The sequence below is a fragment of the Herpailurus yagouaroundi genome, unplaced genomic scaffold (genome assembly GCF_014898765.1).
Source record: "Herpailurus yagouaroundi ecotype Mexico unplaced genomic scaffold, PumYag 77, whole genome shotgun sequence".
Taxonomy (NCBI): domain Eukaryota; kingdom Metazoa; phylum Chordata; class Mammalia; order Carnivora; family Felidae; genus Herpailurus; species Herpailurus yagouaroundi.
The window spans coordinates 71,624,817-71,651,707 of record NW_024412388.1 but is presented as its reverse complement, the minus strand read 5'-3'; the positions used below and the strand labels follow the sequence as shown (position 1 = coordinate 71,651,707).

General features: G+C 40.7%; 2 protein-coding genes across 6 annotated transcripts in view; one reads left to right on the top strand and one right to left on the bottom strand.

Annotated features, from left to right (window-relative positions):
* LOC121027381 (uricase) overlaps window positions 1-26,891 on the top strand; it is an 81,476-nt gene that overhangs the window by 26,072 nt on the left and 28,513 nt on the right. The window contains exon 1 of one of the 2 annotated variants that reach the window (XM_040470795.1): window positions 23,938-24,116. The exons of the other annotated variant lie outside the window; for it this stretch is intronic. Coding sequence (XP_040326729.1) covers window positions 24,009-24,116 — 108 coding nt within the window. The 5' untranslated portion in view covers window positions 23,938-24,008. Of the gene's footprint in view, window positions 1-23,937; window positions 24,117-26,891 lie in introns of those variants that run through there. 2 annotated transcript variants of the gene reach the window in all.
* The window catches only part of DNASE2B (deoxyribonuclease 2 beta), a 76,191-nt gene continuing 56,496 nt past the window's right edge, over window positions 7,197-26,891 (bottom strand). The window contains exons 1-6 of one of the 4 annotated variants that reach the window (XM_040470793.1): window positions 25,501-26,088; window positions 19,701-19,878; window positions 16,021-16,102; window positions 13,089-13,250; window positions 11,351-11,548; window positions 7,197-7,676 (exon numbers count right to left, since the gene is read on the bottom strand). In XM_040470793.1, coding sequence (XP_040326727.1) covers window positions 7,336-7,676; window positions 11,351-11,548; window positions 13,089-13,250; window positions 16,021-16,102; window positions 19,701-19,766 — 849 coding nt within the window. In that variant the 5' untranslated portion in view covers window positions 19,767-19,878; window positions 25,501-26,088 and the 3' untranslated portion in view covers window positions 7,197-7,335. Of the gene's footprint in view, window positions 7,677-11,350; window positions 11,549-12,818; window positions 12,973-13,088; window positions 13,251-16,020; window positions 16,103-19,700; window positions 19,879-23,188; window positions 23,451-25,500; window positions 26,089-26,891 lie in introns of those variants that run through there. The other 3 variants (XM_040470790.1, XM_040470791.1, XM_040470794.1) reach the window with 3 other exon arrangements.

Sequence of the window (26,891 nt, the reverse complement as noted above, 5' to 3'; positions counted from 1 at the left end):
TTCAAAGGAGATTCAACAGAGACTGATGAGACATTTTAATTGTTTGGCTGGTGTGTGGCTTCTGAAAGACTTTTGTAAAGAGAAACGTCAGGAAGGGTGGGAAGAATGATACTAAGGGATGGGCTTTTAAAGTGATTAATTGGAAAGAATGGCATTCGTTTGTATGTCTAAGTGCTGGCAAGATGGATAAGAAATCATTTTAATCCCTTTATGGTGCTGTCTCATATAGGCCTGGTCACAGAAGGTTTAACAACTGGTCTAGATGGAGCGTGATTCTAATAAGGTCATAGCCATATAGGCCCTTTTGTAATAGAAGACATCTTTTGCACCTGACCACGATCAGCTGGCCACCTGCAGGATAGTGGTGACAAAGGAATCTCGGTGAGAGACTGTGTGAATCCATGATCATCATTACACAAAGGCTTGTATTTATCTTGCCAGTGTTCAGTGATGGGATCTTTTCATGGTACAGAAGCAAATATTTGTTGAGTACCTACTAATTTAGAAACGAATTCCTGGTAGATTGTTCTTTTCTTTCTTTTTTAATGTTTCTCACGTTGATCTTTTCCTGTTTCACTTGTTACCATCTTAGGTCAGGACCTCGTCTCTCACATCAGGATTATTGTCAGATCCTCCTAAAATGGAATAGAATAGAAATAAACTGTTTTAGAATGGAAGGGACATCATTTAGTCTAAGTCAGTTTCAAGGCTCAGATCTTATCAGAGACTAACTTCATTTTTTCTCAAGTTCCCAAAGCAGATCATTTTCTTGAGTTGAGCCTAACTCCTCGTGGTTCTCTCCTCAGGTCTGCCTCTGAGACTTTGCTCATACAATTCCTTTCTCCTAGAACATCTTTCTTTCCAATTCCAGCTGTTGAAATTCCACCTGTCCTTGAAGAGCCCTTAATTTCCACCTTTTCAATGAATCCTTCTTGACTCTTCTAATCTTCATTAATTACCCTTCTCTGAACTGTTAGGGAAATTATAATGCATCCCTTGACTTAGTGCTTAATTATAGAATTTCAGCATTGAAAAGGACTTTAAGATCATCCAGTTCTACCTCTCAATCTATGTGTGATTCCCTCTATCACAGCCTTCCCAGTAAACTTTTGCTCTGCACTCAAACGCATGTCTAGGCAGATCTTGCCGTCTTTATATTCATTCATTCAACTCATATTTACTGCACACCCAGTGCTCCAGACAGGGCAAAAAAGACTGGGAATTCGACAGTGAACAGGATGTAAAACTCCACTTTCCCTCGTGAAGATCATATCATATAGTGACAAGTGCCAAAATAAAATAAAGGGTGTTGCATTAGAGATGCTAACTTAGGGTGGCCAGAAGAGGCCTCTTCTAAGAAATTACTTCAATGCTGATGGCCTCACTGATGAGAAAAAGGCAGCCATGTGCACATATGGGAGAAAAGTTTTTCAGACAGCAGGAACAGTAAAGGCATGCCTTGAGGAATGGGGTGAGTTTGGAGAGTTTGAGGAAGAGGAAGAATGGCAGTAGGTGAAGTGCAGTGAGTGGGTGGGGGAAAGGTGGGAGACTAGCTGGAGAGTGAACCTGGGGTATATGCTGTAGAGCTCATGGGTCAAAGCAAGAGGTTTGGATAACACAGCTTGTATTTAATTTGAGCTGAATATGGCTTACTCTGTTTTCTATTCCTTTGTCCTGACTCTGCCTCTAAATGTCATAGGGAACAAATGTAGGCTATCCTCCACAGAATATATATTTGAAGAAATCTATCCTGTCCCCAGTGAGTCCTTTTAGGGATAGACATTCCCATTTCCTTCCACCGTTCTTTCTGCTGTCTCGGGAACTATACTATTCTGGCCAATGTCTTCTACTCATCCTCCACTCTGTATTCCTTATAATAGTGATTATCTAGGTCACCAACACATGATAGAGGCTGTCTATTTCCTTATCCTTTCTAATACATGTTCTACTCACACATCTCAAGATTTTATTAGCTTCTTTTTCTCTCTGCAGCCAGTTATAATGACTTTTTGGCCAAAACCCCTGGATCGTTTTCTATATCATCTGCTACTAAACTGTACCTCCCTCAACCTATACCTCTGTGATGGCCATCGTGCAGGGTTTTTTTTTTTTTTTTTAAATTTGTTTTAATATTTATTTATTTTTGAGAGAGAGCGAGACAGAGCGTGAGCAGAGGAGGGGCAGAGAGAGAGAGAGACAGAATCTGAAGCAGGCTCCAGGCTCTGCGCTGTAAGCACAGAGCCCAATGTGGGGCTCAAACTCACAGATTGTGAGATCATGACCTGAGCCAACATCGGACACTTAACCGACTGTGCCACCCAGGTGCCCCCCCCCTTTTTTTTTTATTATTATTATTCAAGGGAAGAGTCTTATATTTATCTTTATTGTGTTTAGTATTACTTGGTTTAACCCATTACACCAGCCTTTCAAGTCCCCTTGGGAGGCAATTTTATCTGCTGGATCTGCTATTCCTCTTACCTGCTGGTCATGTACCAATTTAATAAATGTATTTTCTGAATACTCACCAGATTCATCTAAAAATGTTTACGGAGCAAGGCTAAGGAGAGACTTAAGTATAATATTTATAAGGGCAGAGACTGTCTTCTTCATTGTTCCTTTTGCTCATCACAGGATCTAATACAGAGTATGTTTGATGGAATAAATTGGGAAAAGTGCTTGGGTATAACACCATGAACCTCCTTTCACACTGACACAAATCCACTATTACCACCCTTTGAATAATGCATAAGTTCAATGGACTGTATTCACATTCACCCAATGCTATCATCTTGACCATAAGGATATCAAGAGCGACCTTTGTTTTGTTGCTGCTCAAGTATATCATACCTGTTGCAATCTTATTATCCACTGGTCTTAGAACTTTTGTAGAAAAGGGAAATGACCCACAGAGAACCTAGTGCGTGCTCACACCTGCAGATTGTCTAGTTGATGGCTTTGTAAGTGCTTAAAATTTGGCCCTTTAAAGAGGCACACGGAAACATTCCGGGGATTATGTTTAAGAACACATGTTCCATCTGATTTTGTATATTAAAGTGACATTTGTCTGTCTTCTGTGTTTACTTAATGTTCTCTGGTCTTTCAGTCATTTTCACTGTGATTTGTTGAGCTTGGAAACATGAACTCATTGTAGGGAGCTGTATGCTCTCTTAAGATTGCTTTGCAGAGGTCTTGATTTAGTTCTCCCTGAGCACTTTTTTTTTTCTACCTTTTTAGTTTTAATACCAAACTAAGCATCTTTACCAAAAAGACAGAAATAAAAGAGACAAAGGTTTTTGTTTTTGTTTTTGACATTCACAAACTCCTGTTAATTCCAATGTAAATTGTGATTAAATGTAAGTACAAAACTTTTTTTTGTTAGCCTTAGCATTTTTTTTTTGCAATAAGTTTCATAGTACAGTTTCACATAATTCAGTGAACAGATTGGTGCCACTTTAAAGAATTTTTCTTGTTCAATGGGCTTTTTCTCCCATGTTTTAGATGTACCTGTTATAGAGGAGATTGGTAGAAAGCAGGCTGTGTAATTACATTGTTCTCTCCCTTTCTTCCTCGTGGAGAAATCACATAGTCAGAATTTCTTTTTGATGATTTCTCAATCTCTTGAGCTATATATCCTTTTAGAATCTTTTGCCATGGAACCATATTATTTTCTGTACCTCAATCTCATACTACCTAAACTTGAACTACATTCAACTTTTCTTTCCCTGATGATCATCTGGGGACACTTTTCTCCTGGGGCACCATTACTTTCATTTCATCAGTGAACTCCTCCTTGCTTGCAAGTCTTAGGTTCTGAGTTGAAACTTCTCTGGTCATTTCATCTCCTCTTTGGGAAATGACATAGTGTATTTAGCCAAAAATTAGCCAAAAATTGTTTTAGCTGAATGAGACTCTTAGCAAATGTCCAAATATTTGAAACTATAATCAGTACTCTTTCTTATTCTTCCCTACCAAATCCTTCCTAATTCTTCCTGTGAATGTACATTTGTCATGTCGTGCTACAATCTCAAGTGTACCTCCTTTGTAACCCAGCTTCTGTGTTAGTGTGTAAAACATCTGAGATTGCGGGACTTTGAGAGTTGTTTAATGACCCATTTCTCAGTCATTATTTTAATTGAAATGATTTGACACTACATTCACAACTGTCATTCTTATTTCTATATAACTTAGATGAGAATTGTTTGCCTGCAAGAAGTAGGTACGTATTCAAGCCAACTTAAACTAAAAATGGGCTAGTTAATGGGAGAACAGAGTCATATGTCATAGAATATGGGACTGGGAGAAGAGCTGGGCTCCACAAGGAACTCATCTGACATCTGGACATTTGGAATTGATATCATTCTGTGCTCCTTTGATCTTGAGGTGAATTTGCACCCTTCTCTGCTTCGGCAAGCACAAGGCAGACAATGGTGATCTGATCTCCAATGGACATGACCCCCCACATCAAGTGCTCATACCCCAACACTCAGTCTTGATACCCCTACTTCAAACTCTTCTCTGAATCATATTGCCTTGGAATGCCATAAGGCTTATTTTCTTTTGTGTCACAAGCTCACTCAGTCCAGTCACTTGGAGCTGGAGAGGAAAGGGTTGCATGATATGGACTGGGGAAAATAGCTTTTCTAAGAAGCTCACACCTAAGCAGGATGGGAAGGCACAGCAGACATTATTTAGAATTTCGATGTCAGGATTGCCATCTTCCACCCTAATTATTGCCATATGTCTATTTCTGTGTTCAATTTCTTTTCTCTGGAATTACATTAGGTAGTTTCCAGCCAAACACAACCTAACACTTGTTTGTAAAGTACACTCCCATCTTAGACATGAGTCTTTAATTCCAGTATTTTAAAACATGGTTTAGAATTTAAATTTCATTCATCGTTATCTCCCATATCCTCCTCTTCCTCCCAAAGGGAATCAATGAAAACATCCCCTATAATCTCAAATGTTTCAGTTTCCTTCCAATGACATTATAATTCTGAAGATACTCCCCAGTGTCTCTATAGGAATCAGCATGACTGGGTAACAAGCCTTGGCATATGCTTGAGAAAGATAGTGATACTAGTTTCTTTAGTCTGTTGTAGCTGCTTCTAGCACATCACAATCATGCTACACACAATTGTAGCACGGCGTGGTAAATGTACTTTCCCAGGAAGCCATAGGAAGGATTTGATGGGAAAGAATAAGAAAGAGTACTGACACAGTTTCAAATATTTGGACATTTACTAAGAGTCTCATTAAGCTAAACCAATTTTTGGTTAGTTTGTGGTTAAATACACTATTTTATCTCCCAAAGAGGAGAAGAAATGACTAGAGGAACTACCAACACCAAGCAAGACACATTCTTTCCTCCCAAGGTCAGTATTTGATATTCTTGAACTACTGAGGCTGTTCAATTCCTTTCCAGCATTTTTTCCTTCCTCAAGGAAGGTCTAGTCACTTCTCTGCTCCGCTTCAGTGGGAAGCACATCATTAGTGTGCATTGCCAGTGGGCCAGCAACTTCTTTGTTTTCTCTCTGTCACATTCTTATACTCTTTATTGTACAGATTCTGATTTTGATTCTCCTCTTCTTTAGATTCTTCTTTTGAGCTTGAGATAAAACCACTTTTCTAGAAGGACTGGATTTACCTTTATTTTCAGTCCAATAGAATTTCTTATTCAATTGATCTTTGCTTTCTTTTTTTCATTTTCATTAATTCCTATCTGTGCTGTTGGATTAAGATATGACCCTTTTCACCATTAAAGTCAGGATCTTGTACTTTTTGTTTGTTTGTTTGTTTTAAGTAGGCTTCCTGCCCAGAGCAGAGCCCAAAGTGGGGCTTGAACTCACAACCCTGAGATCAAGACCTGAGCTGAGATCAAGAGTCGGATGCTCAACTGATGGAGCCACCCAGGCACCCCAGGATCTTATATGTTTAGTTTCTCTTTTAATCCTATTTTATTGCAATTATTTATACTCAGATACTTTATGTGAGAATAAAACATATTTTTCAAATCTCTTCATACATTCAAGCATGTAATTTAGCCAGCTAGTATTCAACAGGCCTTTCTTTAGCTTATCTTTGCTTCCGACGGGAAGACAAACTTAGCTTTTTTTCTGCTTTTCATTGAACTAGTGCCATCATGTCCCATGAATTTTGGTGGTATTAAGACATCATATATATATTATCCTATATTGCATCATTTTCATTTATTGTCTCTTGGAATATAAGTAAAGAGCATAGCCTTAGAGGTCAGATAGACCTTCTATAATGTTGGGTAAGTTACTGAAGCTTTGTAGACCTCAGTTTCCTTGTCAGTAAAATGGGGATAATGATTCCTACTATGTAGCATTGTTATGAAGATCAAATAAGAAGATGTGGGTTGACTGTTTACTACATAGTAAATGCTTAATAAGTGTTGGCTTTAATTATTGTGATTTCTTTTGTTAAATTGCAATTTTCTTGAAATTGAGAACTATATTTCAAATTTTCTTAAGCAGTTAGTTCTTAATACGAGTTTATTGCTGTTTATTTATATAATAGTCATATTTAGGGATAAGAACTCTCAAAATGAAACACACAGAATTAAGATTGTTAGATTTGATTATGGCTTCTTTATTGACCCCAATTTGGTGGGTTGTTTTACTTCTCCTAATCTGACTTAACAATTTTTTTTTGAAAAATATTACTCATTTCTAAACTTCCTCTTGTCTTTTCTAACTTGGGAGGGAGATTCATATTCAAATTCCACCAGTATTTTTAAGTGTCAACCCCACCAGGCTTTGTGCTAGGTGCTTAAACATATCTACACATTGTTTCATAGATGAAAAAAACCAAGGCTTAGAGAGTTCAAGTGAATATCCTAAGATCATATGATTAGTAAGGAGCAACTACAAGAATAATAAATAAGACTTAACCATAAACCAGTGAAAGAGCTCTAAGAGGAATATGACTGAGTAGCATGAGGTACAGAGAGAGATTTTTTTCTTCAACAAGGGATGAGTAGAAGAGTCAGAGAAGTCTTTGTGAGGGAGATGAAGTTAATCCAGGAGATGTTCAGTCAATCCATGAACAGTCAAGAAGATTTTTTTCTTCCATTTCTTCAATTCTCACTTGGCTATGTATAATGATTTATGCTTATGGCATATAATTGCAAAGTAGATAAATTTTCACTAAATGGAAGATAAAATGGCGACCACGGTAGAAAAGCATTTTATTTGATGATTTGTGACTATAAGTATACTCACAGGCTTTTAGTATATAAAGAATGGATCTAATGGAAGAAGACCCATTGTCAGTGCTGAAAATAATGGTACATATGTCCTTTCACCAAGTTTAGTTACAGTTCTCATAATACAAAACCAATCCTTGAAATGCATGGTAAATATGCTGATTCTGGGTACAAATGAATCCTCCATTTCTGAAGGCTTGGTATGGGCTCCGATTTAGGTCTCCAATGCAGGTCCAGCGATTTTTGGTCCTCTTTTGGGAAACACACCATTTGGCATGATCCTGGTAAGAACTGAAATAAGAGTGTCCAGATATCTTAATTGCTTTGACATTGTAGACATGGTAAGGAAGGGAGCAGTTTGAAGGAAGCTCTTGTCTCTTTCGCTGCCAGGTTTCTGTTAGCAAATGCGTCTTCAACCGTTGAGCCATCCAGGCTGCAAAGATGTCTAGGGTTTACAGGGAGAAAGATAGTGAGGTTAGTATTTATACTTAGATAAGTCCCTGAAAATATCCTCAGCAATGGAAATCATCATTCACCCCTGATATATGGATGTCATGAGCACAATAATAACAACATAATTGAGATAGTGGATGGGAGAACATTTTGTTAGTGCTAAAGTGTTATGCAAATAAAAGTTCTTATCACTAAGGTGATATTGGCGTTTAAAAATGTTTTCTGTTCCACACAAACAAGAGAGCAATATATGCTTTTGTCTTGAAAAGATCTTTAGACAGAATGAAGCTAAAGAAGTAACCAGGGGCCAGCTTCAAGGGCTCTTTGCACATCATGCCAAAATGTTTGGATTTTCCTGAAATCAAGGGGAAAATTAAAAAAAAATTAATGTTTATTTTTGAGAGAGAGACAGAGGGTGAGCAGAGGAGCGGCAGAGAGAGAGGGAGACACAGAATCTGAAGCAGGCTCCAGGCTCCGAGCCATCAGTACACAGACCAATGTGGGGCTCCAACCCATGAATCATGAGATCATGACCTGAGCCGAAGTCAGATGCTCAACAGACTGAACCACCCAAGCGCCCCTCAATGGGAGAATTTTTAGAGAAATGTTAGTGGAAAACTGATAATAGAAACTGATTTTTGATCATAAATATCAGTTGGGAGGCAACGTGCAGGATGAATTGAGAAAGGTGTATTAGATTGGAGATAGGGAAAACACAGGGTTGTCACAATAATTGTGACAATAAACACAGGCATGGACTAAGGCAGTGGCATAAAGCTTGGAGAGGAAAAGATAAATGTGAGTGTTACTAAAGGACCTAGAACTGATTGAATTTGATGACTTGCTAGAGCAGTAAAGAAAAAGGAGGGATCTAGAGTCCTTAGTTGACTCTGCAGAATATAAGAAAAAGAATAGATTTGTGGGCAATAATGATGAGTTTGGCACGTTGAATTTGGCATGGCTATACCACCCCCAGGTAGCAATGTCCCACCCACTATTGAATACTGATGGCTCTGTCAGTCCAGAGGTCTTAAGAATCGCCTGAAAGCTTATTGGAGTTGCATAGAATGAGTATATAGAATGAGATAAGGAAGAGTGGAAGACCACGTGGCAACCCAGTCACCTAAGGAGTAGGCAGAGGAGGAGGACCTAGTTAAAGAGACTTAAGAGAAGTGGGAAGAAGACCAAGAGACTGCACACTCCCAAAAATCAGGAAGGGAGAGTGTTTCAGGAAGGAAAGGGTTTTAACAGTGCCAAATTCTGCAGAGGCTATTTCTGTCCTGTTGATTTTTGGATCTCTAGTGCCTAATACAGGGCTTGGCAAGTGGTAAGCATTCAGTAAATTTTATCTAGTATAAAAGGAAGGAAGGTAGCAAGAAAGGAGGGAAGACATTGAGGTCAACTAAGAGGGTCACTGGTGACTGGGGAGAGATTGGAGTGTCTACAGACAGAGATGCAAAGACTACAGTGAAGGAGCATTGAGCAAGTGAAAGCCCATGAAGAGTCTTTTAAAATTATTTTTTAATGTTTATTTATTTTTGAGAGAGAAAGAGAGAGAAAGAGAGACAGAGCATGAGTGGGGGAGGGGCAGAGAGAGAGGGAGACATGAAATCTGAAGCAGGTTCCAGGCTCTGAGCCTTCAGCACAGAGCTTGACTCAGGGCTCAAACCCGTGAACCACAAGATCATGACCTGAGCTGAACTCGGATGCTTAACCCACTGAGCCAGCCAGGTGCCCCCTGAAGAGACTTTTAGAAAGAAATTTGGAAGAAAAGAAAAAAACAGAGATATAGGGGAGCTAGAATTGAGGGAAGATTTTTAGGAATATTTGTGTGCTAAGGGGACCGAGCTTATAGAGTGGGAAAATTCAAGTAGAAGAGGGAGAAGAGATCTAGTGTTTGAATCAAAGTATTCTGAGACTGGGATAGGTTCCAAGGCACAAGAGGTGCACTGCTTCTGTTGGGATAAAGGGAAACTCGTGAAAAGGAATAAAAACAGATAAGATTGTTGAGGGTGTGTGTGTGTATGTGTGTGTGTGTGTGTGTGTGTGTGTGTGTGTGTGGTCTTTTTAGTCACTGAAAAAAATGTTTTTAAATTTATGTTTTGAGAGAGAGAGAGAGAGAGAGAGGGATCAGGGGAAGGGCAGAGAGAGAGAAGGAGAGAGAGAATTCCAAGCAGGTTCTACACTGTCAGCATGGAACCCAATGCGGGGCTTGAACTCACAAACTGTGAGATTATGACTTGAGCCAAAACCAAGAGTTGGAGGCTTAACCGACTGAGCCACCCAGGCGCCCCAGTCATGTTTAAAAGATGTTTATTTATTTTGAGAGAGAGAGAGAGAGAGAGTACTAGAGCGAGCGGGGGAGAGGCAAAAAGAGAGGGAGAGAGAGAATCCCAAGCAGGCTCTACACTATCAGTGCAGAGCTCGATAGGTACAAGGTTCATAGGATCCGTGAGATCATGACCTGAGCTGAAATCAAGAGTTGGATGCTCAACCAACTGAGGCGCCCCGGTGCCCCTTTTTAGTCATTTTTAAAAATACAAGTATAACTGTCACACAATGTTACATTAGTTTCAGGTACAGAACATGGTGATTCGACACCTCCGTATGTCATGCTATGCTGACCACAAGTGGAGCCACCATCTGGTCACCATACAGCACAATTACGATACCATTGACTATGTTCCCTCTGCTGTACCTTTCATCCCATGACTTACTCATTCCACAAACTGGAAGCCTGTACCGCCCACTCCTTTTTGCCCATTTTGCCCATTCCCTCCATCCCCTCCCCTCTGGCAACCACCAGTATGTTCTGTGTATTTACGGGTCTGTTTCTGCTTCCGTTTGTGTGTTCATTTGTTTTGTTTTTAAGATTCCATATATGAGTGAAATCTATGGTTTTATCTTCCTCTGACTTATTTCCCTTAGCATAGTACCCCCTAGGTCCTTCCATGTTGTCACAAACGGTAAAGTCTCATTCTTTTTATGGCTGAGTAATATTCCATTGTGTATACACACCACATCTTCTTTATCCATTCATCTATTGATGAACACTTGGGTTGCCTCCATATCTTAGCTTCTGTAAATAATGTTGCGATAAACATAGGTTTGCATATATCTTTCTGAATTAGTGTTTTTGGTTTCTTTGGGAAAAGGCCCAGTAATGGAATTATGGGATCACATGATATTCCTATTTTTAATTTTTTGAGGAACCCCCATACTTTTTTGGGTGGAGTGTGTTCTTGAGGTGGTTTCTCTCTGGTGATCTCTGTTCTCTCTATGAAGGAAAAAGAGAGGCTGAGAATGAGGAGGCAGCATAATATAAAGGACTTGAGAGTAAAAGAGTCTTAAAATAGCTGCTTAGGGAATGGAAAAAAGGAGGAGACAACTGTGGTCCTATGCCCAACAGAGGCTGGGGACTGCAAATTTTCACGGACTCCTGGCTTGGATGGTTGTGAGATATTTCCATGGTTGGATCAGCAATTGTGCTATTCAAGCAGAGCAGGCAAACGTTTGGACTAATTTGACTTCCCCTTTCCCTTTCCTTCCTTTTTCCTCCCTTCTCTTCTACTTCTCCATCCCCAAATAATCAGAACAGTTCTGCTATACAATCCAAAGTGAGTCCAACAGCAGAGTTATATATTGTTTGATCATGGTCTTTCATACCGTCAAGAAAAGAACCAGACTTTGCAAAATGGAGGAATTTTTGGCCCCGGGCTGACTGAAGTGCAGTGAGGTGCCGGTCAGGGATCTCTGATGAGCTGGATCTGGAGCACAGCTGGGGCATATGAACGAGCTCCTGGTGAAAGATGGCTGGGATGGAACAGCTATAAATGTTTGGGTTACAGACCAAGAGCTGAGAATCTGAATGGAGGAACAAAGAAAAATTGAGAATTAGGATACAGATGGAAATACTTGTTGATACTATAGATCTTGTGTGAATTAAAAACCACAAAAACAAAAACAAAAGTATTTCTTTTTTAAGCCAATCGCCTTCAAATCACTTTGGTTAAAATAGTTAACCCTTATTGAGCGCTACCTACTTTCCAGGCGTTATTCCACAAGTTTTATATGGGTGTACTAACTCAATCCTAATAGCAATTATATTATTAAGTAAGTTCTTTTGTCATTATCCTCTTCATATAGATGAATTAATAGAGAATTTCTGTCACAGATGCAGGGTTATAAAGCTTGTAGTTGATATTCAAATCTAGGCAGTCTGGCATTGGAGACCATATGTTTTTTTCTTGCATACATACATATACAAAAGTAGAGCCCTCCCATGTATTGATCATCCAGCTTAAAGAATAATCAACTCATCAGCATGCACAGCTAATCTCTATGCTATTCAGCTCTATAAACATTACAGGAACTCAATTAGTTAAACTAGGACTTAACTTGGGTGAGAGCCTCAGTAATCCTTGCCATAAGATGAAAATTTGATGAAAAACATATTCTAAACCTCATATATCTAGAGGTAAATCACTCTTTACCACAATTTAGCAGCCTCCTCAGTAAAAAGTGACTGATAAAATAGTGTTCCTACTTCTCCTTCTCCCCCACCATAGTTTTCCAAATCCAAGTATTTTTGGCCATTCCAGCTTGGGATCTTAAAGGAAGATCATCTGACTTGGAGCTGTCAGGTTGGTGGCCTACAGGCAACATGTAGTCAGCACATTTATTTACTTCATTATATTTTGAGAGAGAGAGAGAGAGAGAGTGCACATGCACCCATGTGTGAGCGGGAGAGGGGTGGGGGGAGCGGGGAGAGAATCCCAAGCAGGCTCCACACTGTCAGGGCAGAGCCTGATGTGGGGCTTGATCCCACAAATCGAGAGACTCTTGATCTAAATCAAGAGTCAGAAGCTCAACTGACTGAGCCACCCAGGTGCCCCCACAATTATTTTTTTAAAATAAGATTGAGATCATATTCTCTTCCCAACTCTCTCACATCCTCCCACCCTAGATTCCTAGTTTCTCTTGAAAAGTATGGAGATCTGTAACCATTAGGTCTGCTTTTCTGCAGAGCCACATCGCAGAGCTGAGGCTTTTGAGGGGAGAGTCAACATCCCTGTTTGTCTCTGTCCCCACTGCCCATGCAGCGTTGCTTGCCTGTTTCACCCATTTTTGTTACCTGCCAGGCCACGCTAGACATTTGAAAATACCACCCCTGATCAATTTCAAAGACTTCTTTGGCGGATCAGGAAACAAAGGTCTAGTAAGTGAATCTGCTCAAGGTCTCACCATGGCAACGCCCATGTTAGAATCTAATAGAATCTAGGTAACAGAGTGTTAATGAATAGAGAAACGGATGAAGTAATAAATTTATTCATACATTTCCAAATCCCTTCTTTAACACTGCTATCTCTCTCTCTCTTTTTTTTTTAACATACTCTAATGTTACCTATTGCTTCATACTGGTTGTACTTAAAAGTTATGCAGATGCCAGATTGTCCATGTCTCCTCCCTGTGGGTGGATAATCATAGCCTTCTTCAGGAGCTGGAGGAAATCTGGGAATAGAATGAATTAGCCAAAATCCCTGCACTCGGTTCCACAGCAGTAAACCTACCAAAGATACAATTAATATAGGTAAATTAGAAAAACAAAGCTCCTTTTATTTTTTTAAATTTTTTTTTCAAAGTTTCTTATTTTATTTTTGGGACAGAGAGAGACAGAGCATGAACGGGGGAGGGGCAGAGAGAGAGGGAGACACAGAATTGGAAGCAGGCTCCAGGCTCCGAGCCATCAGCCCAGAGCCCGACGCGGGGCTCGAACTCAGGGACCCTGAGATCGTGACCTGGCTGAAGTCGGACGCTTAACCGACTGCGCCACCCAGGCGCCCCAAAGCTCCTTTTAAAGATAGGGTTCAAAGCTGTAACATTTAAGCTCATTTGTACTTCAGGCTAATATTTTACTCTGTTAATAATCACAAAGATCATGCTTGCTTTTCAAAGATTTCAAAACTAACTTGGGCACACATTACATTGCCCCATTACTGATAATAAGCCACCACAAAAGAGAGCCAGGACAGCCACCCTGTGAAGAGTTAAGAGGAATTTCGTGTTGAAACCACAAGGAGAATTTGTTTTGGCGGAATGCAAATTTGCTGAATTGGAATTTGACCTTGTTAAACTACACAGTCACCTGGTAAGCTTCACATAATGAGTTATCTTTACCGCTAAGCAGCTAAGCTGTTTTCAAAAGCCAGCTGAAAAAGAATTGAAAGAGAAAGTATCAAATGAAGAAATGTACTTGCGATAGTTCATTGTGGTCACTTATGTGTAGAAGAGTAATCAACTCCACAAGGCCAAAAACAGAGACAGAGAGAACGAAAGAGAAGCCATGCCAAAATGACCCAGTTAATTGTGTTTAGTGAAAATTTCTAGAGCAAAATGACATGAAAACGGAAAGGAAGGAAACAGAAAGATTTTCATTTTGTGACATGGCAAAATGAATCCTACCCAACAGGCATCAGTGACTATTTCTGTGTTTATAAATAAATCGGGATAGTTCTGGTACACTGACTAGACTTTCCAGTTTGCATATGACCATGCAAATATGAAATTATTCATGTTTACCTTATTGTTAGAGTGGAAACCACATGCTTGCCAGTTATTTCTTTTGCAAAAAACACACTTGAAGAAAGCACGCTATTGGTCTCTCATTCCCTGTGTCCAGGTGGAAAACGTCCAATGTTCTGTTGCCAAACAGAGCTGGATGACCTTCAGGGGCCCTCTTCTGCTCAGATGAATGTACTGTTGGCCTGAAATCCTAACCTCCTGGTACCAGTGCCACCGGATGTCAGGGCACCTGTTGCCAAAGAGAACTCCTGCACTTGACATGGGGTCCCGTTCCCTTTGTGGTCTTTTTCCCAAGCCCTTTTAGCAATGAACAGGGCGGGGGGAGAATGGTGGTTGGCGGTTGTTAGACGAGAGTTTGGAGAATGTGGTGTATTACCAAAATTGCTGTGTTCCAAGCAAATAGGACCATCAGGAGGGCAACTTGGCTAAATAAAAAGCTTTCATTACTCATGATATTTGACAACCATTACAAATTACGTTCTTAATTGGAGGTGGCAAAAGTGGCAGCTTACTGGCCAAATCTATCCTGCAGATACATATTATTATTCTCAGAGAATATTTCTACAATTTTGTGTTCATTGCCAACATTTAAAAATTGGGGAGGTTTTCCACAAATGCTAATTTTCAACATCTCCTGAAAAATCGCATCCCTCCAAAGCAACCTGAACACTACCTGTACCTTTTCACCAAGCATGCACCCTCCGGTTCTTCAGTTCCCTGCTAGTTTAGTCCACCTGGCTTGCTGACATCCACTTGCCTGCTTCTGAAGCCATTTGAGTTTGGGATCGTATTTTTTTTTTTTTTTTAAGTTTATTTATTTATTCTGAGAGAGAGAAAGAGGAACTCCTCCTGTCAGTGAGGAGCCTGATGTGGGGCTGGAACTCACGAACTGTGAGATCGTGACCTGAGCCGAAGTCGGATGCTTAACCGACTGAGCCACCCAGGCGCCCCGACTTTGGGGTCTTCTGAAAAATATTTGTTGCCATGGGAAAGTATTCATGATCTATGAAGTTGAAAAACAGTAGAAGATAATCATTACAATAGTTTCATAAAAATGTTTTAAAATACATATTATAGGAAAAGTGAGTAGAAAGGATTAATGCGATTATCTAATGGGTATTAAAATTACAGATTTTTTTTTTTTTTTTGCTTACTGGCATTTTGAATTTTTAAGTATACATACACATAGTTTATAGAAAAATGCCAAAAATTACTATAATAAAATTCTTAAAATATATTAACTATATATAACAAAAATTACCAAAATATAAAAAATATATTTAAAAGTACTTTCCTTTTTTTTTTTTTTTTATTAAAAGTACTTTTCAAAAACGTTTACTTCAAAAGGAACTATACACTAAAAAGAGTGAATTTTACTCTATGGAAATTATACTTCAATGAACTTAACTGAAATGTGTACACACACACACACATACACACACGCGCGCGCGTGCATACACACAAACACTATATAGATTGGCTGGTATTCCCAGTAGAATTCTGGGATTTCTGCTATAGAGCATATGTTTTTATGTTAAGAAATAAAGTGGAATTTGTGAAAAGGAGATTTCCAAGTGAAATTATATAATTATAACCTGTGATATAGAAATCAAGAATTTTGATAGCTCAGAATAAACCATTAAAAAGGAAAGCTATCTTTTCAGTGTGGAAAAAAAAAAAGAATATTCAAGATAGAATATTTAAGAGAATGTTGATTTCCAGTAGAAAAGACAAACCAAGAGCCTTTGTCATACCTTTCGTGTGTCCATACTTTCTGCTGTAATTCACAGATGTAGGGACTCCATCATTGTATATTAGATAGGCTGTGTTGTTACTCTGCAGGAGCACATTAGGGTTATAATGATGTAAATCTTACGCTCATAAATGCTCGCAACATTTCTACCAGCTACCCAGTCTGCAATACAGAGCTTTCATTAATACACATGAGAAATCATCCGTTATCCTAATAGACAGCTTCCCCATCAGACTGAATTCTGTGACAGGCAAGGGAGGGAAGAGAAAGTCCATTCTTAACCGTGCATGGTTTCATCCTATGTGACAGGGGCCCTGTGCATCATGATGTGCATGTGAAGGTACTATTCCTATTTCTCTTGGCTGTTTTGGACCTGCGTTTCTCATTTGGCAACCACTGTATAATAAAGGAGTACTTAAATATTTGTTGAGGAACAAATATTTGTGTAGGAACAATCGGCCTAGGATTACACCTGGGTTTTTTCCACTGATATAGGCACCATGGCAGAACTGGCCGTCAGGGTCTGCTTTCCTCTGCCTACGTTGTGCTTCACAGCTTGGTCATAGTTTTGTGTTTAATCAGGATTCCTCATTCTCTGCTCCCACTACCTCCCTGCAGGGGAGGATTTCCCTTCAATTCATTTCTTAGTGTCACTTCACCTTTCTTGCTTGATATTTCCCTGCTTGGAAAAAGTAGTGAAATTGAATGTGTGATATTGGATTGCCTCTGGTAAGGCAAAATATGAGTAAATTTTCTAAACAGTTGGCCAAATCTCTGAGTAAAAATGAAGCTATTATTTTGATGGTATCTCTTTTGTCATGTTTTGGAAGCTTGCTTGTATTTATTCTGTGTGGTTCCTTTTTGTTTGTGTCACGATGCAGTGATTTTTACTGAAGCCAATAAATAATATTGATATTAACAAAAATCTCAGGGACATAATTAAAAGCAAGGAAGGAAAACTCATCTCCTTAAAAAAGGCTCTTCTTTTTGTCTCAGGAAAAAAAAAAAAGCCAATTATTGAGTTGTTTACAACTGCTTAATTATTTGAGGTAATCTAAAACCTTTTTTTTTTTTTTTTTTTTTTTAATGCACCGTATAGTCCGTGTAGCATTCTCGGCTACTATATTTAGAAATATCCAGGAAAAGAAGCTGTTTTCTTAGCCTCATTTTCACAACTGACTATAGCTATTGTTGGCATTCATATTCTCTGCTGGAAGACCCTGACAGTTGTTCAAAGAGCTGGCGTTGAATGTGGTCATGAGGCCATTGTGTGCCTTCGGCGTGCAATGCGAAGGGGCTTTGGGAAGAATCTTTGAGGAGCTTTATTCGTATAATAGACGAAGTGTATTATTCTAACCAGGAGTGTAACAGCTAGCTAAGGTTAAATGGGAGGCAGCCCTAGTGAAGAAAGGCTCTCTGATAAAGGGGAAAGACCATGGACTTAAGGATAGGTAGGCCTGGGCATGTCCTTCTGGACAGCTTTGTTTCTAGAACACATAAGCTGGGTACTATTTTGACTACTGGATGTTGAACAAGACTAGTACAATCTCTGCCCCTAGTCTAGCAGGGAATATAGACAGGCAGGCACAGGCAACTACAATATAGTTTGATAAGCGTTACTACGAAGGTGTATGGAAGGTTCTTATTGACAAAGGCAAAAGAAGGGAAACAATTCCAAATGTAACCCACGTACTGGCCTAGGTCACCTTGACATTTGAGATTTAAAGCCAGTTGCTGTGATCTTGCATTCTGCTTTCTGATAGAATCCCAGACCAGGAGGTGGGGGAGCTATGTTCTCACTGTCACTTCTGGCACACAGACCCAGCTTCCAAAGAACACCCGATCTCACTTAGGTGTCCCCACTACTGTTGTTCCTCTTCTTTTGGCTCTATGCCAGTCAGACATGGAAATCAGCCCCTTCCCTGTCATTTTCTTCCCAGAATCCCTCACTGAAGGCCTTATGTGTGATCAGATTTCACTGAAGGTACAAAACATGGAATGGTTTTACATCACCACCTGGCCTTGCCTCTAGTCTCTCTCTGGGTTTCTTATACTTTTTAAATCCTAGCTTTCATCCACTCTTTTGCATTTTGCAGAGCATTTTACCTCTCTTGCCCTCCTAGGCTCTGGGGCCACTTTTGTGCCTCCGAAGATCATTATTGTAATCCGCCAAAGTAAGAACCATCTGTCCCAACTAAGGTAAAAGACAGAGGCTCTACAATGTTGCTCTTTCCTTTCTCTCCCGGGTGGACAAAGGAACAACAGAAGTGTTTATTTTCTCACTAATGGGTTATGCTCCCAGCCTCCCTCCCCAAACTTGGAAAACAGAAGCAGCTGCAGGCAGTTTGGACTTTACATAATAATCTATTAATTGAAATGAGGGTTGCTGCTGGGTTTAAATAATTTTTAAAAGCACCTACAACAGGGCTTGGTCCATCATGTGTACTCAAACACTTTTATTTTTAAAAAAAAATTTTTTTTTTCAACGTTTATTTATTTTTGGGACAGAGAGAGACAGAGCATGAACGGGGGAGGGGCAGAGAGAGAGAGGGAGACACAGAATCGGAAACAGGCTCCAGGCTCCGAGCCATCAGCCCAGAGCCCGACGCGGGGCTCGAACTCACGGACCGCGAGATCGTGACCTGGCTGAAGTCGGACGCTTAACCGACTGCGCCACCCAGGCGCCCCTCAAACACTTTTAAAATACATTTTTACTTTGAAATTTGGCTCTGAAGGCTGGTCTTCGTGGCAGACGAATAAAAACATGAGCATTAGTGCACACAGTGACAGCTCTCTGCGCATTTTGAGTAAATACTCAGATATGCATGTGCCGCAGCGCTAGGATCTAACACATTATTGTTGGAAATCAATTAATTGACATATGTAACGGCCTAGCATACCGTAAGTGCTGAGTCATTTTGCACATTTACCTCTCTCTCAGTGATTGTTAGGAAGGCATATATGCGTGTAACTGAATATTATTGTATGATTTTCCTTGTCACCCCTGGTTGGGAAGCAGTATCTTGCCACTGAATGGCAGATGGTGCCTGGATCATTGGGAGACTGCCCACATTGAGCCAGCAGGCCTACTTACCTATGCCTCTTTGGCTGGTTAGCGCATTGCCTGATCAAGTCCAGATAGCAGGTTTAATCTCCACTCAGGCAAGTGAGTTCTAGGGCATCGAACTACAGCCCTAGCTCTCAACCTACTACTTGGAAAATGATAAGTGAAAAGGAAGACCAGGTGGAACCCTTCGTTTTGGCCCCCAGCACTCATCACCACCATGGCATAAGTAACCCATACTTCGTGGTGTATTAATTGCTGATCTGTATTGCATTATAATGGGAGAGGGCTTCTTGCTATTTCTGTTAGAGGTCTAAGACAGCAAGTACGGAGTGAATTGGCAGAGTTTGGCAGCCAGAAGGCTTCCATACGTAGGTAGTTCACACCTTACCCGGTGATGCTATGGGATATAGTGCTGAATGTGCCCATAATCTGGCATCGCTGTAGAGTCTGATGACATATTCCTGAAGGTCTAAGATTGATTCAGATTGTGTGCTAGCTTACTTCAAGTTGCTAGGATCAGGGGTTAGGTAGGTTCGAAGTCAGAATCTTTTGGAAGCTTTAGATTCTGTTTATGCATTTTATGTGATTCAGATGAATGATAAACTGTAACATACCTCGGAGGCATATGCTTCATAGAGCTGTTGTAATGTCCTTCCCAACACACTGTTGGTGGTATTCATTAGTTGCTTACTCCTCCTCCAGCTCCTGGTTGTAGAGTCTAGGTATAGGTACTCTAACCCCGTCTGTCTGCTTTCCTTGTCTTGCCTTTTAGGTAACTTATAAAAGGCAAACCTAACAAAGGAAATAATTATGAATTACTAACACTTATTGACAGCTTCTCTGGTGACAGCCACTGTATTAAGCGTCTAACTATATCATTTTACTTATGTTCCCTAAGTCTAAGGAAAGGGATTTGCTCAAGATTTCTGTCTCTTTTTGGGGCGCCTGGGTGGCGCAGTCGGTTAAGCGTCCGACTTCAACCAGGTCACGATCTCGTGGTCCGTGAGTTCGAGCCCCGCGTCGGGCTCTGGGCTGATGGCTCAGAGCCTGGAGCCTGTTTCCGATTCTTTGTCTCCCTCTCTCTCTGCCCCTCGCCCGTTCATGCTCTGTCTCTCTCTGTCCCAAAAATAAATAAACGTTGAAAAAAAAAAAAAAAGATTTCTGTCTCTTTTCTCGCCCTTATTTTTCTCCTTCCCAGAAAGGAATGTGACTCTGACTGGATGTGTCCTAAGACATCAACTGGCCTAGGGTGGGTAGGGTCCCTGTTGTGGAAGCCCATGTAGGTTGACAGTGGCTCTCTTTTGTTTCCACATGCCATATGGCTGCACTGGGGAGAGAACGAAGCCCAGGCCTGGACTGGAAAGGCCTTGGATGTATTTTTCTCTTCTGCCCCAAGTGCTTGGCACGCTCATCTCTTTGCAGGTGGCTGGCTGGGTCCGAGATTTGGGTTTGGCTTTCAGAGTAGACAGAGGCTCCCTTGAGTCTCTGGCCTAGGCCACGTTCTTTAGCTCAGTTTTTCAGACCGCTCTGAATTGAGGATTCAGGGCCAAGACCAGCTCATTAAGCAAGCATTTTGTTGTCCTCACTATTATCTCCTTGTATATCTTCTTTGCGTATCTCACAGGGAGGGGAGGCGGTTGGGCCCGTATGGCAGGTAGGCACTCTTGGATCATGTAACCCCGGGGCTTCTCAAATGTGCTCTAGTCACATTTCAGGCCAGATCATTCTTTGGCCTCTACCTATCAGATGACAGTAGTCCTCCTCAGCTATGCCAATCAAAACTGTTTCCAGACAATGTTGAAAGTCCCCAGAGGGCAAAATCACCCGGGTCTTGCCAAATACCTCTAATAGCAAAAATCCCACAATGAACCATCAAATACCCACAAGGAGGCAAACATTCTAATGCATTCACTATGACCACACGATGACATCTCACACTGCCCGTAAACACTTCATGTTATTCACTTGGTTCTATTCACTCTTATGCTTCCATTTATTTACACGAGCTCTTTCCTGCCCTGTGCATGCATTCTTACTCTCAGAACAGGGTCCTCACATGTGGCAGGAAACATAAAATTATTCTTTGGTGCCGACCTGATGTTGCTCTGCCCTTTTACTCTCACAGTGAGTTGTAGTGGCTCGAGACTGTGCCTCCCCGTTTGCTCAGCTCAACATTCTCTCTGACGGGTATTGCTGAGTAACGTGTCCATTCATTTGCAGCAAAAACAAATGTTATGTATTGATCACAATTTGGTCGCTCACTAGTAAAGGGTTTGAGAACCATCAGGGTCACGGCGTATCACTTGAAAACTAGTGCTTTTAAACATTTTTCTTGAGTAACCATTTCCAGTTATCTTCTGAAGTTTCCTCAATCTGTTTGTAGCCCACACCTCTATGCTGAGGTCCAGATAAGCCTAAATGCAGAGATAGCCCAGAGACTTCCAACTCCATATTTTTGAAACCAAGTTTATAATATTTCGCTCCAACTCTGCTCTTCTCCTGCAGACGGGGAACACATCCACGCAGTCAGAGAAGCCAGCAATCTGAAAGTCTTTCTTAACTTCTCCCTCTCTCCTACGACCCTCAGCCCATCTGTTACTGAGTTTTCCCAGAGTGTTCCTTCCTCTCTATTTCTACTACCGCGTCTTTAAACTTTAAACTGATGAGGTCCACACATCATCTCATCTGTAATGCTGCAAAAGTCCTGGTGAGTCCATGACTCTAGACTGGTCTCCATGCAGTTGGCCTTCAACGTACCACCAGTGAGCTTTCTAAAATACAAATCTGACTACGTCACACCCCTGCTGGAAGGTCTTCAGTAGCTCCCTTTGACAGTCAAATTCAGACGCTGCAGCCCAACACACAAAGCCCTTCATGACCTGGCCCTCACCGCTCACTGAGCTTACTTCCTGCCATCTCCCACCATTCTCCTGAAGCACCAGCAACACTGTTCTTGAACCTTCTCCCCTGCTTTTTGCCTCTGTACCTCCCCATTGCTCCCTCATTGGCTTGAGATGCCCTTGCATCTCCCTTGTTTTTCTAACCAGCTCACGGGGTGCCTGGGTGGCTCAGTCGGTTAACCATCCGACTTAGGCTCAGATCGTGATCTCACCGTTTGTGAGTTTGAGCCCCGCATTGGGCCCTCTGCTGTCAGCGCAGAGCCTTCTTGGGATCCTCTGTCCCTCTCCCTCTGCTCCTCCCTGCTTGCTGTCTCTCTCTCTCTCAAAAATAAATAAACATTAAAAAAAATCTAACCAGCTCATAATTGTTCTTAAAACTTAGCTCAAAACTAGTTTGGGGGCTCATGCTCCCTAGAGGCCCCATCTATACCCTCACCACATAATTGAGCTCCTTGAGGGCAAGTGCTATGTTTCATTCATATTTGTATTTTCAAACCTCAGCACAGGGCCTGGCATGAGCTCAGTAACTGCTGAGAGACTGAGTGTCTCTGTGTTCTCAAGCCTGAAGTTTACACAAAGCTTGATGCCAATCATAATGCTCAACGTAAACACCCTAATTAAAGAGTGAAAAAGCGATCAAAGCGTTAGAAGAATCCATAACCATAATGCAATGCTGTGTTGAGTCTCTTCCACAGCGTGAAGGAGGCCAAGGACCTACCACCCACTCCTGTGCTCCTGTGCTGCCCTAATAAACAAGGTTAACCGAACACTGCTGTGTTCGATCAAGCCCTCTTTCTCATTCTCAGAAGGAGAGGCACAACGTCCCGTGTCAGAAAAAAAGCAATCTGCCTTCTCTCCTTTGCAAATCTCTGAAAGGATGTTGGAAGGGTCCCGTTAGGGAAGGCGCAATGCAATGAAAGGAACCTGCCAACTGGCCCCCCACATCTGGGGCCACCGGCCTTGGCCCGCTGGGAGAAGCGAATCAGGTCCACCAGGCACTGCTTGGCAGCTTTCTCAGGTGGAAGTTCCTTCACTCAGGACCTCTCTGGATATTTGGTCCATGTATGTACTTTAATTTCCCTTCTTTTTAGAAGGGAGAGGGAGGGGGAAGACTCCTTGTGGAACTTTACAGTGAGCCAGTTTGCCTCCCATACTCTGGCTTTCTATTTGCATGCACAAATCCTTCCATTTCATTTACCTACCAATCCACAGCTTTGCCTTCTTCATTTCTGCACGATATTGTTGTCGCCTCCAGGACCCCAAAGAGGGCGAAGAAGAGCAAAGGAAGGGCTGTTCTTAGAAGTCTGGCTGTCATTTTTTTTTTTTTTTATCTGCCACCTATATTCCACACCACAGCAGGAAACTTGCCCCCCGGACGAGGAGTCTGAGTTTCAGGTCTCGCTCAGGCTGTGCTGGCTCTGATGTTTTGTTTCCGTTTGCCTCTGCTGTTCGCTGTTCGGGCATTTTCAGAATGGGGCGAACCTCATGTAATTGTGTGATTCTGTCACAACATGCCAGCGTGACTCCGGATGCCTTTGTGCTGACTAGTTTGCAAAGTCATCAAAAGTCCCAGCGAGAAAAATGGGATATACAGTTAACTCTTCTGAGGGAACATCATGTACTATGAAGTTCGGTGGGCAGGGAAACTCCATGTTGATAAGTAGAGGTTGAATTAAATGTATTTCAAGTTTTCCCCTCACGATTAGCCTCTCTGTGAGTGAAAGCAAATGCTTGCAGTTCACACATTAAGCAGAAATGACAAAACCTTAAGTCTTAGCAAAAATTAGGATCTATCACTTCTAATATTCTCAATCTTAAGTAAACTTTTCCTAAAGTGGACTTCAAAGGGTTGCCTTAAAGAGCAATTTAATTGTATTCTACAAAAGATGTTTACGTATTGCCTCCACCTCTGGTTTTAGCCATTCAACTTGGTGCTCTACTTTTGAGAGGCCTTGGTGTCCAATTGGTTGTAATGCAATCGGGTAAACATATTGACCGCTCACCCTTCAGGTCAAATAAAAAATGTTACAAACATCTGTTTTGCCCAAACTATTCTTTCTCACTCTTGAAACTAAATTTGAAGTTGAAAGCCAAGAGAAAATGGCCTATTACCACAATGACTATAAAAAGGTGAGACCATTCTCTTTTTACAGGAGGGGAGGGAGGAGACAGGCATCTGAAAAGGATTTCCTTAAGTGTATGATGCTTTTGACTCACTTCTTAAAGATGCTCTCATAATGAGGAGCACTTTACCAGAAGGATAGCTCTGATCTATCCCTTGGATTATGGATCCAGACCAGTCACTTAGGGACCCACACCAAACTGGCATCTTGCAACTCAGATCACTTCTGTGTTGAACTCGAATTGTTCAGGATTCAAGGTTGGTAGGAAAGGGAGGGCCTGAGGCTCTATTTCTCCTAAGACAGAGTTTTGTTTGGGGTGTCTGGACCATGTACCCACATTTTCCTGTGGTGCTTGCAAAAGGGGCAGAATTCTGGGTCTTAGCCCAAACCTGCTAACTCAGAATTCTCCCAGTTGGGCTTAGGAATCTACATTTTTTATAAAGTTTGTGGTGATGCCAGTGCACTCGAAACTTTGAGGCTTGCTGCCCTGAGCCAAGGCTGTACCTTATCTGACAGGTTTGCAAACAATCAAGGTAGAAAAAAACAAAACAAAACCAAACAACATTTTTTTTCTGATCATTCCTCCATGAGTATCATTTTGTGTTATATATGTTTTTATTGCGTTCAGAAAAAAAGATCTCAGCAACTGCAAACTTTTCATCAATTTTTAAAAATTTTCATAGCATGAGGTTTATTTTTCTAAGTTAAAATGAAATAAAATTATTTTTATCTTGTGATAGCTTTTGGTATTACAATGGTAATAACTAAGTACATGAGGCTTAGGATTTATTGATGCATTTAGAGAAGATAAGCAACTTGTTTGCAGTTATGTAGACTAAAGAACCTTTGTTGAATAGGATATAAAGTAATTCCTATTTTCTCCTCATTGTATGCTTAGCACAGTGCCTGGCCAAAAGTAAATGATCCACAAATAATAGCTAAGATTGTTTTTACTATAACCTGAGCCCTTCCTGTGGTTGGGGGACATCTGTATTGGGATGCTATTTGCTAAATCCAATTTTATTTCAAAGTCTGGAAAAATGCTGTTAGGTTACTTTCTTTCAGATGTAACTTTCAGGAAGCTTTCTTCTTATCTCTCCTTGTCGCTGACCTGATGGCACCGATTGTCAGTCAACAAGCTTTATTATGCAATCACCAGGTATCAAAAGCTGTACTGAGGGGCTCCAAGGATTTCAACATTACCCTAAAGCCTAGATTCCAGTATGTCCTGACTTTAGTTAAAAATGGCAAAGTACTGTTATGGAAAGAAACTGAATTTGGTGGACGGAGAAAATGCAAACAGGATAGAATGGTTTTCACGTTACCCTCTTTTGAACCCCGAGGAGCATAAGATTACAAAAATACCACATATACCTTCACGACATGATTACCTCTAAAAATAGCAGAAAATCCCTTCATTATAAGTTGGCCCAGTGTAGTGAACAAGGTAGAGTTCTTCACTTGGTAATAGGCTTCTTATTTTATAGTTGAAGGTTTGTATTCATTCATCTAGTAATTCTGGAAAATCTCAGTCCCGATCTCTTTGAAATTGTGCCTCTTCCACATTCTCTCTTGTCATATTGTCCTGGTACATTCTATGTCTCTTGCATATATTCCGTCTCCGGTGTCTTCATTAATCCTGATTCTTTATTTGGATCTATCTATCTTTCGGTTCTCAAGTTCTCTCTTAGGCAACATTAATCTGTTACTTAATCTATCTCTTTCAAATATCTAATTATTTCTTCAGTTGTGTTAAATCTGTTCCATAATGCACTTATTAATGCATTAAGAAGTTCTTTGGGTTTTTTTTTTTTTTTCTTCAAATTTACTTAGTCTTTTTTCTGGTCTCTTGTTTTTTGCTCAAGGGAAGGTACACCCTTGTCTCAAGAAGGAGCTATGCTCAGGGGCGCCTGGGTGGCTCAGTTGGTTAAGTGTCTGGCTCTTGGTTTCGGCTCAGTCATGATCTCACAGTTTGTGAGTTCCAGCCCCATATAGGGCTCTGTGCTGACAGCATGGAGCCTGCTTGGGGTTCTCTCTCTCTTTCTCTCTCTCTCTCTCTCTTCCTCTCTCTCTGCCCCTCCCCTGCTTGTGTTCCCTTTCTCTCAAAATAAATAAACGTTTTTTAAAAAGGAGATATGCTCAGTCTTCTGTTTTTATTTCTGTAAAGATATTAAAGATATTATTTGATATTTTGTGTTTGATGATTCCAGTATCTAGAGCCTTTGCAGGTTACACTTCACTGTCTGTTGTTTCTGCAGCTCTCTCTCATGACACCTTGAAAGCTACCCTGTGTGCTTTTTTTATTTTTGGCTGTGAATTCATATTCTTTGAAGCTTTATCTGTAAGAACTTTTTGAGATTGAGATTAAGTTGGGTTTTTCCACACCCTGGTCTATGCTGGCTTCATCAAAGTTTAGTCATCCTGTGAGGACTTCTGGAAGTCAGGCTGCCGGCTTTGTTTAGTTATTTTCAATAGCTTTTTGAGGTGTGATTTACATGCCAGAGAGTCTATCTCTTTAACTTAATGTTCAAACTTTTACAAGACCACTTCAGGTACTGGGTAAAATCTAGAATGTGAAAAACCGAAGGAAAAAGTTGATACTCTTGTTGCAGGAGGAAGGGGAGGGGACTTGAATTATTTTGATGAAAATCGATGAGACAAGCAACATGATTCAGGCATTTGTAAAACAAAGAATTGTTCATGAAAAATGTTGTTAAAGGAAGCTGTAAGTAGAATTAAAGGAAGAGGGTCAGAAAATTTTATTTTGTTAATTCCTACTCAT